The 12,910-nt window shown below is 41.0% G+C and overlaps 1 protein-coding gene across 2 annotated transcripts in view; it reads right to left on the bottom strand.

The window, feature by feature from the left end:
- PRKAR2B (protein kinase cAMP-dependent type II regulatory subunit beta) overlaps positions 1-12,910 on the bottom strand; it is a 113,247-nt gene that overhangs the window by 18,857 nt on the left and 81,480 nt on the right. For both annotated transcript variants that reach the window (XM_089917816.1, XM_022554346.3), the window contains exons 5-6: positions 5,963-6,069; positions 2,355-2,508 (exon numbers count right to left, since the gene is read on the bottom strand). In XM_089917816.1, coding sequence (XP_089773942.1) covers positions 2,355-2,508; positions 5,963-6,069 — 261 coding nt within the window. The remainder of the gene's footprint in view (positions 1-2,354; positions 2,509-5,962; positions 6,070-12,910) is intronic.

The raw sequence follows: 12,910 nt of genomic DNA, 5'->3' as shown, positions 1-12,910 counted from the left end.
TTACAAAGTTAAGACTATTCTACAAAGGACTTTTCTCTTGAGATTTGCTTATCTTTACACCTGCACTTATGTGGCAGAGCTCCAACCCGTTGGTCTTAAAAGCAAAATCTCTTTTCTACTCAGCTTTTGCTGAAAGGGGGCTAGTTAGGCGAGCTGCTAAGAAAGCAGGTTCGAAGTATTAATTGATTATGTTAATTATTATAATTTTTTAAAAACACCTGCTGCACTTATGCACATCCCCAAGGTGATCATCACAAACTGCCCACTTTCATAAAGCTTGAAACATGTACAGATTAGTAAAAAAATCTCTGAAAATGCTTAATCCTACTTGAGAACGTAAGTATCACACGCACTGGGAAATGCTGGGCCTTTGTCCCTAGTTTAAGGTACCTTCCAGGGCTGAGAACTTTCAGTATTCAAAGGGCCAACCCGCTAAGTGTGTGACCTTGTTCCAAGGACCTGCAGGGAGAAGCCTTCCTTACCATGACAGTCTGACCCTGGCTGGCAACCCTATCAGGATGATTAAATTTTAAATGATACCTTCCTTAATGAAAGAGTTAGAGACCCGAGGCTGTGAGGGCAGGCAAATGCTTCCTAGGGGCCAAGTCTGCTCGGGTTTGGAGTGTTTATTTTGCTGGCTTTGGCTTTTCCAGTCTTTGATAACCCTTAAGACACTTCAGCTCCCTTCTACCTGAAACAATTCCAATTTTGCTTCCACCACTTAAAAAGTGACTCATCACATTTTTAATAAGTAAACAGCAACTGCCTGGGTCTAATAAGAAGAAATGCACAATATGTCGTTTCTCTGATCAAGAGCTATTTTTATCAGTTGGATCCACGTCGGAGTCAAAGGCTGAGTGGTGACTGAATAATGTGTAACTTCTCTGAAGCTACAGTCCTTGGGAAGGAGATTGTTAGCAAACTTCCTGTTACTTCAACCTCGTCTCCTTCCACAAAAGGATTTGAGAGAAATAACCGAGTAAACGCATGTCAGAACTATAGGATGGGATGTTTTCAACAATTTTAAAACGAAATACAAGTATTGTCAACACTCCCTTTAAATCAGGGCTGTTTAAAGTGTGTTCTGGGCACCGGCAGCCACTGGTGTCTGCTGGGAGCTGGTGAGAAATGCAGAATCACAGGCCTCATCCCAGACCCGGTGAATGTGAATCTGCATTTTAACTGGATTCCCAGGTGATCCCTAAGCACCAGACTAAACACAGTCCATAATCAGCTTGACTTGGGTCGGCTACTCTGCATCCTAAGATCATCTATGAAAAGAATCTCCCTCCCCCACAACCCCAATTTTTTTTTTTTTAATATTTATTTACTTGGCTGTGCCGGGTCTTAGTTGCGGCACATGGGATCTTCGTTGCAGCATGTGGGATCTTTAGTTGCGGCATGCGGGGGTCTTTAGTTGCAGCATGCAAACTCTTAGTTGTGGCATGCAGCATCTGGTTCCCTGACCAGGGATTGAACCCGGGCCCTCTGCACTGGGAGCATGGAGTCTTGGCCGCTGGACTGCCAGGGAAGTCCCCCAAATGTCTTTAAACCAACTTTTAAGTCTTGTAGAAACAGCACCATTAAGAAATTTTCTTTAAAAGCCCAGGTCTGAGAGTCCCAACCCTGAGAGTCTGATTAAGTTTGTCTGTGGTAGGGCCTAGGTAAGAGAATTTTCTTTTTTAACACCTCCAAGAAATTCTGATGTACATCCACGCGAGAAGCACAGGCACCAAGTGTTTTTTCTCCACACAGCCGCTTGGCAATGCAAAGTTGTTACCAATCAATTTACACAGCACGGAGAGACTCAGTTTATAGTGGTTTCTCAAGCATGCATGAGAATCACCCAGTGGGGCTTGCTCAAATACAGACTGCTGGGTCCCATCGCCAGAGTTTCTGAGTCAACGGGCCTGAATCAGTAAGTGGGGCGTCAATTTGCATTTCTAGCAAGTTCCCAGGTGATAGAGATGCTACAGGTCAGGGGCCCACACTCTGGGAACCACAGATGATAATATTTACCACAGACAGCTATCTGAAAAAAGAGCACTGAAGCCTTCGTGTGGCTGGTTGGTTTTTAAGAGTGAGTAAAAGAGGAACATTTTGGATCTGAGTGTCTTTCCCACGGCCAGTGGGTTAAACTCCTGACTCAATTTGGGAAAAGAACATGAAGATTTAACTCAGCACAGTCCTAGTGTCCAATCGTTCAGCATCTAGTAGTTGCTTAATAAATTCCCTGATGACTGATGATGATCCCCAATAAATCTACCTATTAGAACTAAAATACTGTAGCCACCTGGCTTCTGTCATAGTGATTTTTACAAATGACATTCAGGTCAAATAAATACTTCACTCACCAAGCCCCACAGAGCACCGGGAGAGGTAGCGGTGATTGTAGCTGCTCTGGGCGTATTGTACATTAAGGCCAGTTCGCCAAAACTCCCACGATTGTCATAGTTGCCAACACACCTTCCAACACCATCACATTTCACGTAGATATCAAATGTTCCTCTGTTGCACATGTGAAAAAGAAGACGTAAAAGTAATTCAAGTAAAATCTCATCACGATGAAACATGAGCCCTGGGAAATACAACCTCATTCTTTTTATAAAAAAAAAAATCATTTATGGCTTAGTCTTATTGCTGGGACATCATAACACATTCACCCAGTTAAAATTTAAATGTCTAGAAGGGTGAATAGTGCCCTGGCCCAGCCATTCAGTTTCCTCCCAGATCCGCCACTGCCCCCAGCTTCTTGTACATCCTTGAAGAGGTCTTTACATCGGGGAGAAGCAGGAAGGAGCTGGCTGGGTGCACTGGGAGCCTTCCGCAGGCACGGTAAGGCAGCAGGGGTCCTCCCTGAGACGTAGGACACACCCAAGGGGGGCAGCTGAGGATGGGCTCTTAGTTTCCTTTCCCCTCTAATGACAACAAGGAATAAAAGGGCATCGATATGTGAAAAAGACACCACCAGTTCCAGACAAGCAGGAAGAAGAGAGCATCCACGGGACGAGGGTAAGGCCCATCCATGTGTCTGCTGTCTCATCGTCTGGGGCAAATGAGACTAAACAACAAATATTTAAGGTATTGAAATAAATGATAAAAATATAACTAAGACTGCAACCAAATGCAATATGCCAAGACAACCACCTGAAGGAATGTGTGTGAGTCTGCTGACTGCAGTGACCTCTGAGTGTAAGAATTGGGAAGGATTCTACGGACATTCACTGTGTAATTCAAGAGTTTTCGTTTCTAAAACGAATATGTATTACTTTTGAGATCAGAAGAAAATAATTTTTAAAAAGAATATAGCTCTAACAATCTGGTCAGGCGCTGCTGTACAGTACTTACAGGGTCCTTTATAATCTACAGGAGGGGCCGGCAAGCTGAGGCCCAAGACTGGCTGCCTGCTTCTGTAAATCAAGTTTTATTGGAAAGACAAACACACCGGCGGTTTCTGCATTCTCTGTAGCTGACTTGTGCCATGACAGCAGAGTTGAGTAGCTGCAACACAGACCTCATGGCCCAGAAAGCCTGCAAAATTTACTCTCTGGCTCTTTATACCATCTGGCCCTTCATGTTAGTCTGACCCCACAATCTAAAAGTGGTAGAAATGCAGGCTAAATATCTGATCCTGGTCTTTTTATAGTCTTTCTGTGCTTATCTTTTAATTGGGTTTCTTCTTCTAGGCAAGTAAAACAGTCACTGCGCTGCATATTATCCAGGCCCTATATTTCTGGAAACTGCATTCTCGTTGTGGAGGACTGGTTTTCCATGTACTGTATGTTATCAGAGAACACGGTTTCAAGGCTTGCTGAAACACCTGTGAGGGCAGACAGGAGAAATTCTTTGGCTTTATTTTGTTGGCTAAACTCTAGCAAAGACAAAACAGGGAGTGCTTTTAAGGTTAAGAAAGGATTATGAATAGTAAAGATACCACAAAAGCAAACACATAAGATATTAGAGACAAAAGATATTCATGAATAACTGGCTTTTAATATAATTCACAGCTAGAATGGCTGTTTCAGGGATACCCTCCAGAATTTGCTTCACGAATAGTTATTTTTCAAGTATAGATTAATTTTTCTATTTATACTCTTTACACATTTGCACGAAAACTGTTTTCTATGTTTTCTACTTTGAATAGGATAAAATACACAACAAACGTGTTGACGAGAAGTACAGTGAGCTACTAGTCCAGTTGAAATCATATCAGTCTAAAAATCTGCTAAAATACCGTGTGCTGCATTTTCATATAGATTTCTCCCCCGAGAACATGAAGCCCTGGGCAGGGCAGAGCCACGAAAAGAGCACACACAGTGGCCAAGAGACCCAGATGCTGGGTCTGCTCCACACTCATCATCTGGGTGACCTTCGCCGACTCACATCACTTCTGTGGGCCTGAAAACTGTCATCTGTCGAAAGGGTGACGAGGATCTAACTGAAAAGGGAAGGTGCTATATACAAACGTAAGGCGTTTTTATAGTCAAAATACCTACTAAAAGAAAATTATTCCTGTACTACCTTTGGGGTTCGCATAGACCCCTACAATTCAATACGGTTAAACAGCTGAGTGAACTTCTGAGGTGTTTCGTTGATGAAAGCTGTTAATGGTACAAGAATCATGACTTTAATTTACATGTGGGACAATTCTAAAATCAGAGAGTCTAGCCCCAGCCCTGGCTAGTGCAGCTCTCCCGGGTCACCACGGACTTAGGGGTGAGGGACTGAGGGACTCAGAGAGCATGTGCTACTGATGCATGAAAGGTACCACCCACAGAGCCCAGATCAGGGAACAAGTGCTAAGCAGACGGGGGCGGCGGGGGGATTTTCTGCGGAGCCTTTGAGTAGAACACAACTTGGCCCAGAGAAGCAAATGTAATCCGACAAATCAGGCTGGGAGATGATTTGTGTTCCATGCAAACAGGGCGGGCGTTGGTGGTGGTGGGGTGCTTGGGGAATCCAAACGTCTCATCGACACCTCATCACCATGTTACAGAAGTGCAGAAATGAAGACTCAGTCCAGGCTGCGCACCTTTTACATCTTAGGGTTGTTACCTAAGTATTGCTAAAAGCACACTGTTCTTTTTTTTTTATGTTATTTTAATTTTTTACAGCTGATTTTAATTTAATTTTATTTTTTGATACAGCAGGTTCTTATTAGTTATCTATTTTATACACATCAGAGTGTACATGTCAATCCCAATCTCCCAATTCATCCCCCCCAGCCACCCCGCTTTCCCTGCATGGTGTCCATACGTTTGTTCTCTACATCTGAAAAGCACACTGCTCTTGGATGAAGTCAAGCACAACTTAAACTTTCTGAAATTAGATTTTCAATATAAATGCAGGCCTTCTCACTTAAATAACTTCTCTACAGAGTTTTTAACAGACAAATATGATAATGCATAAACAATTTCTGGAAAGACATGCAAATTACTCACTCTGCTGATTAGATGATGCTAAAGCAGTAGGAAGAGAGACTAACTTTTCACCTTAGGCCCCTCTGAAATACCTGAATCTTTTAAACCATTAGCATGTTTTACTTCATTAAGTAATAACAGAAGAAACTTTTTAGAAAACATAATAACAGATTGAGTTATATGGATTCAATATCCCAGATGTTGTATTATGCTGCTATTCTCACAGTAACAGCCATCTCTAACTCTGTAACAGGCATCACTACCTCTCAATTAGAAGTTAACAAATGAGGAGGCTCCCAGTAAATGACAGATTTCTAGATTAACCAAAAGTCACCAGTCTTCCATACACTATGCCTCTTTCCATGATGTAGCACGGTTTCACTGCATGGGTTCACTGTAGGTGTGTAGGGCCAGTTACACAGGAATATGGGTAAAGAGGGAATAGCAATTGTCGTACATTAATCTGTCAGGCGTTATAATAGCCACTGAGATTTCCACAAAAGGTTCATTACCTTTCAGCAGTGAAGTTACACAAAACTTACCTATCGATTACATAAAAGTTGTCACCATCATCACCTTGATCAATTACATGTTCCCCTTCTTTGACCAATTTTTCAAACATGGCATCTAATACTTGAGACATCTGCTCCTATTTTTCAAAAAAGAAAAGACAATCTTGGTTTATCTAGAACATGTTTAGCTTTATATTTAAAGAACCATAATTAGCTTATACTTCTGTGAACAAGCTCAAAGAAATGGAAATATCGTCACTGCCATTAAGTCTTGTCAAAAAAAAATACACAGAGGGCTTCCCTGGTGGCGCAGTGGTTGAGTCCGCCTGCCGATGCAGGGGACGCGGGTTCGTGCCCCAGTCCGGGAGGATCCCACATGCCGCAGAGCGGCTGGGCCCGTGAGCCGGCCACTGGGCCTGCGCGTCCGGAGCCTGTGCTGTGCAACGGGAGAGGCCACAACCGTGAGAGGCCCGTGTACGGCAAAAAAAAAAAAAAAAAAAAAAAACACAGAATAGTCCTCCTCACCACATACAAACCAGATGATTATATATTTACTCTCGTATTCAGTACCTGAATAAAAGTAATTATAATTAGCCTATTTCAGAAAATTTGCAACTATCACTACTTTAATATGAAAAATTAACCACCAAGCCATCATATACCTTGTGAAATATAACCTTAGTAACTAATATGATCAAGTTAATAAAGAACTACTGCAAATGTCTTTTAAAGATACCTAAACTTTTAAAAAACTTCCCTATTTTAGTCATCACTGGAATTTATATAGAGATTACCTAAATATTTAGTGAATTTAAATCCTGACTCCAATCCTTCTTGGTTTAGCACTAAAAACAAAATAGAAACCAAACCAACAAAAGCAAAACCAAAAAAGATTGTAGCCAATATTCCACCACTATCTTTTGTCACTAAGGTTCTCTTCAAGAAGCAACCATATACCACCCTAGGACAGATTTATTAAAACTGAAGCCAGAAACATCAAACCTATCAGTCAGCAACTATTTAAAAATTTTTATTCTGCTAAAGTGTGCTTGTCAAGGCTTAAGGATAAACCTTACCTAGTGAGAATAAACTAGGAGGCAAAAGAAATCTTTCCTCAGAACAAATACAGGAACAATTCAAAAACCTCTGAATAGTTAAAAACAAATGGATATGGAGAAACAGTATGGTGCACAGTAACAGAAAAGTCAGAAGTCATAAGAAGGCTTCAAGTAACCCCCAGGCCAAAATCAATTAGTATTATAAACAAATTAAGGAGCTGAGGACAGATTAGGGGTGAAAAAGATGCAAGTGGAAAACACAGGTTGAAGAAACAAAATATTCTGGATCAGAGCATGAACAGACCATGTGTGACTCTCTTCTTTTTGAGACGCCATTAACATTTCATAGAGACTATCAAGGTACGACTCCACAACCATGAGAATGGGAAGGGGAAACTGGCGGAGAGATTTCTAGAGCAAAGGGAAGTTAAATGGGGGCAGAGAGAGCATGCAGCCCAGAGAAGGGCAGGTGGGCCTGCAGTGTGGAGGGACTGACCACCTATCAGAGCTCCAGAGGCTCCAGACTGGGAAACACCCGGTCCGGTCAGAACGGGACTGAGACACAGCTGAAACAGGTAGACCGATTCAAAATCCTCCACGATCAGTTGATACCTTCCTTCCAAATGCCTCAACCCTGAACACAGAACACCTGGCAACCAAATATTAACCCCAATTCTTCCCAGACAAAAGATCAGAGTCAGGTTCTTGGGAGAAGCTAAATAAATAAGAGAGAACTAGAACAGCTACTGTGAAGATTGGTGCCCTGGAACAAGGACCTTCACTTGCTGGGATGAGGGGTTCCCCCATGTTAACAGCTGGCCCTCTGTCACTCAACCAGCAGGACACTGGTGGACAGCCCTGCCATACTTATTCAGGGCTCCACATCAGCTTTCCGTGGCCCCTCTGGTAGCCTACAAGACTAAGATAAACAGCAGTATGACACCAAATGAGCTAGAAAATTCAAGAACAGTGATGAGCTTTCAGAAAGTTCTACTTTGTATACCCAGAGATGTTCAAGACAATGTTATATCCATGAGATGAAAAACAGGCTATTTAGAAAAAGAGCCAATCAGAGAAAAATGGGTAAGTTGAAAACTGAAAACATGATTACATTTTTTTCTGCCTTTTAAATATTTGATTTTTGAGAGCAGTTTTAGGTTCACAGCAAAATGGAGTGGAAAGCATACAGAGTTCCATAAACCCCCTGCCTCCACCCAGCCTCTCCCCTACTGTCAACATCCCCACCAGCAGGTACATTTATTACAAGTGATGAACCTACACTGCCATCATTATCACACAAAGTCCGCAGCTGACATCTGGGTTCACCCTTGGTGCGGTGCTGTACACTTGGTGCGTTTTGACAAATATGTAACATGTACCCCCCATTACAGAATTTTCTTGTAAAAGAACTAAGAAGGTAAATTAAAATAAAAACTTCAAAGAAGGTCGACAGATGAAAAGACAGAAGCTCCAGACAAAGTGATATTAGAGATAACAAAGGGGAGAAAATAATCAAAGAAATATGCGATGTATTTTCCAGAACCACAGGATATAAGTTTTCAGACTGAAAGGGCTCACTCAAGGGCCCGGCACAATCAAGGACCAGAACCTCCACACACACACGACAGTGTGGTTTTAGAACATCAAAGATACAGACCTGACCTGCAAAGCTTCCAGAAAAGGGGGAAGGGGCTCTTAAAAACACAAAAAGGTGTTCAACTTCTTTCAAAATAAAGAGGAATGCAAATCAAAATTGAAAGGAGATACCCTTTTTCACCTGCCAGATTCAGAAACATAAAAATGTTAGACTAACACACTGGTGGAGATGGTGTGGGAAGGAGGGTTCCTCCGGCAGACGGCTGATGGGAACGGGTCTCAGAGGGCGCACTGTCAACAGTCGGTATCATTTCAAACACGCTACCCGTCACCTCACTATTCCTTGTCTAGGAAGTTATTCTATAACACATTTGTGAAATGACATGTGCATGGGCATTTTTCACTGCAAAATGTACGTTGTAATAGCAAAGAATTGAAAACTCAAGTTTATCTACAGGTCTCTGGATAAATAAGTTTGATACATCCATGCATTGGAAAGCTATGCAGCTATTAAAAAAAAAAGTATGGATTTTAAGACCCCTATCTTTTACTGGAGTTGCTGGCAAGCACGCGAACACTCAAAGAAGGGCAATCAGGAAATCTGAAACCCTGCTGAAGGAGGAACTTCAGCGAACACATGCTATCTGCAGCCACAATGATGATGTCGGTGATTCCAGAGGCCAGGACTGGGACTGCTGGGTGGAAGTTTCTGGAGATTTTGGAACAATGTAAAGACCTGCCTAAGAAGGACAGCTGTCTAGCAGTGACAGGGCAAAGAGATGAGCTCCCTGTTCCTGTCAAGACAGGCTCCCCACCTTCCACATGCTCAGTGGTTTTCAAACTGTTTTCTGGAAGCCAGGGATTTTGAGGAGGTGCTTCAGTGATTGATTCTGTAAACAGCTGATTTTTTTAAACCATTTTTTAGAATTGAAGTATAGTTAATTTACAATGTTGTGTTAGTTTCAGGTGTACAGCAAACTGAAACACTTATACACATACATTTCAGATTTTTTTCCCCTTATAGGTAATTACAAGACATTGAATATAGTTCCCTGTGCTATATAGTAGGTCCTTGTTGATTATCTATTTTATATATAGTAGTGTGTATATGTTAATCCCAAACTCATCCTTAAAGTGTGTTCTAACCACTAAATATTAAAACTAAAGTAAATCAACATGTTCGGATGGATTACATATACATTTTTTATGAAGTAAAATTTCATGTCACATAAAATTAACCATTTTAAAGTGGACTAGTGGCCACAAAGTTGTGCAACCACCACCTGTACCTACTTTCAAAACGTTTCCGCAAAAGGAAACCGTGCACCCATTAAGCAGTCATTCCCCATTCTCCCCTCCCACTAGGCCCTGGCAGTCACCAATATGTTTTCTGTCTCTATGGATTTACCTATTCTGGATATTTCATATAATGGAATCACACAATACATGATCTTTTGTGTCTGGCTTACTTCACTCATTATAATGTTTTCAAGGTTCACCTATGTTACAGCATATATCATACTTCATTCCTTTTTACGGATGAAAAATATTCCACTATATATATATACGAACACACACCACAATTTACTCACCCATTCACCTGTCGATGGACACTTGGGTTCTTTCCACCTTTTGGCTATTGTGAATGGTGCGACTATGAACATTCATATACAAGTATTTATTGGACACCTGTTTCAATTCTTTTGGATCTACACCTGGGAGCGAAATTGCTGAGTCATATGGTAATTCTATGTTTAACTTTTTGAGAAACGGCCAAGCTGTTTTCCACAGTGGTTGGACCATTTTACTTTACCACCAGCGATGTACCAGGTTCCGATTTCTCCACATCCTTGCCAACACCTGTTATTTTCCTTTTTAAAAAAACAATACCCATCCTAGTGGGGGTGAAGTGGTATTTCACTGTGGTTCTGACTTGTATTTCCCTAGTGACTAACCATGTTGAGAATCTTTTCATGTGCTTATTGGTTATCTGTATATCTTCTCTAGAGAAATGTCTATTATTCAAGAACTCTGCACATTTTAAAGTTGGGTTGTCTGTCCTTTTGTGGTTGAGTTCTAAGTGTTCTTTCTATATTCTGAATACGAGGCCCTTCTATAAAGTTCTTCTAAGAGTTTTATAGTTTTACAGCTTACATTTAGGTCTTTGATCCATTCTGAGTTAATTCTTGTACTTAGTGTGAAGTAGGAGTCCAACCTTGTTCTTTTGTGTGTGGATACCCAGTTGTCCCAGCACCATTTATTGAAAAGACTATTCTTTCCCCAGTGAATGATCTTGGCATTTTTGTTGAAATCAAATGGCCATAGATGTATGGGTTTGTTTCTTGACTCTCAATGCTATTCCATTGTTCTGTATGTCTATCCCTATGCCAGTAACACACTGTTTTTTTTTTTTTTTTTTTGTGGTGCGTGGCCCTCTCACTGCTGTGGCCTCTCCCGTTGCAGAGCACAGGCTCCGGACGCGCAGGCTCAGTGGCCATGGCTCATGGGTCCAGCCGCTCCGCGGCACGTGGGATCTTCCCGGACCGGGGCACGAACCCGTGTCCCCTGCATCGGCAGGCGGACTCAACCACTGCGCCACCAGGGAAGCCCAACACATTGTTTTGATTACTGCAGCTTTGAGGTGTAAGTTTTGACATTGGCAAGTGTGAGTCCTTCAACTTTGTTCTTCTTTTTCAATATTATCTGGGGTGCCTCTTCTTGTATATACAATGTTAATACATTAGACAACAGCAAAACGCAATGTGTTTTCATGGTTTAGCTTTATAATACGTAAATGCTACCAATTTAAACTTTTATAAAAATAAATACTGATAAAAATAATTTTAAGAAAGAATATGAAAACTCTATAAATACAGATTACCTGTTAGAAAAAAAAAAGAACTGGGTAAGAACTCTACGTGTAGAGTTTGCTGCCACCAAAATTTTAAAAAGAATATACTTGTATATACGTAGAGTAACCCTAGAAAAATATGCACGATAGTGCTCCTGAGAAACTGGATTGCTGGGAGACAGGGATGGAAGGGAGATCTCCTTTCACTGACTACTCTTTTGTTCCTTTTGAATTTTTGTCAATTCTATATGCATACTGATTTAAATTTTTTAATTAATTGAAAAACCAAACTCTCCATTTAAACAGAGAATATAACATTACATCTTTACGTGGGTAAGAAAAACTTTGAGAAGAAAGATGGTGATGGGTTTGCAGGACGTGGCTTTCATCCCCTCCCTGGATTCCTGTGTAAGCTCTAGCACCTATGTGTGAAACAGCAGCCAGGGCTGAAGAGGAAGCCAATGGGGGGCAGTAAGACAGTGCCTTCTCGATGTGCTGCTAATTGGGAGTTCATCAACCCAGGCGACATACGGTCACCTATTAAAATTATGAAGTATGATTAAATGGTTTACTAATATTTAATTTTGCTTATTATTTATATTTCAACTCGTTTAGAGCAGATGGAGGGGGGCTATCGGCTTTATTGATTAGCTAGCTCTAGCCCTGAATGTCAAGTGGAGAAAAAGATGAAATATAGCGCTATAGTAAATTTTTTTTTTGTTATCTTGGAATTAGCTGCATTTTAAAACGTTATCACGCTTAAGAATTTGTACATGGATAAATGAAAAAGTAATCCCTGATAAAATACAGAACATCTATTTCTTTTAGAACTTCTCTATGTGACAGGTGTCTCTTCTAGTCAATCAAAATGTAATTTCCCCATAATTATGCACAGAGTGAAAAGAACGTAGGAAATATTCAATATGCAGAGGCTTATCTCGGTGACTGACAGCTACTGTAGGAAATCCACATCTTATTCGCCTACAGAATGTAAATTAGAGACTGAGCTTGGTAAAAGGGCTTTGACTCCCTTAAAAAATAACAATTTACTCTCCATTAATCAAAGAGCCTATCATATAGCATAAGAAGATTATTTCAGTTTGCCTAAAATTAGAAATATTTCAGAAGAAAAATGGCCTACTGAGTCGAGCATTAAAATATTCATGAAAAGAATATCTTCAAAGAGGTTAATAATTATAAATGCTGTGCTCAATGTATGAATATACAGAACTCTAAGGAAAACTGTTCTGAGGTCTAGGAGGTGCTAGATTTTCAAGCTAAACAACGCCTTGAGGAAAGTCAAGTGAGATAGTGGATGCAAAGCCAAGACTGTTCTTCTTGCTGGTTAGTAATTACGGCTTCCCCTTCCTCCTTCCAAGTTTTTCCATTTCAGGAAACGGTACCACCTCCGCTGCCAGACACTGGGGGTCATCCGAGACTATTTCTGTCAGGTCTCGATTCATTCAGTCAGCA

Source organism: Delphinapterus leucas, chromosome 9 (genome assembly GCF_059928025.1).
Source record: "Delphinapterus leucas isolate spDelLeu-1000000601 "Yukka" chromosome 9, BTC_Dleu_Yukka2, whole genome shotgun sequence".
NCBI lineage: Eukaryota > Metazoa > Chordata > Mammalia > Artiodactyla > Monodontidae > Delphinapterus > Delphinapterus leucas.
The sequence above is the reverse complement of the archived record's forward strand: the minus strand, read 5'-3'. Positions and strand labels throughout refer to the sequence as shown.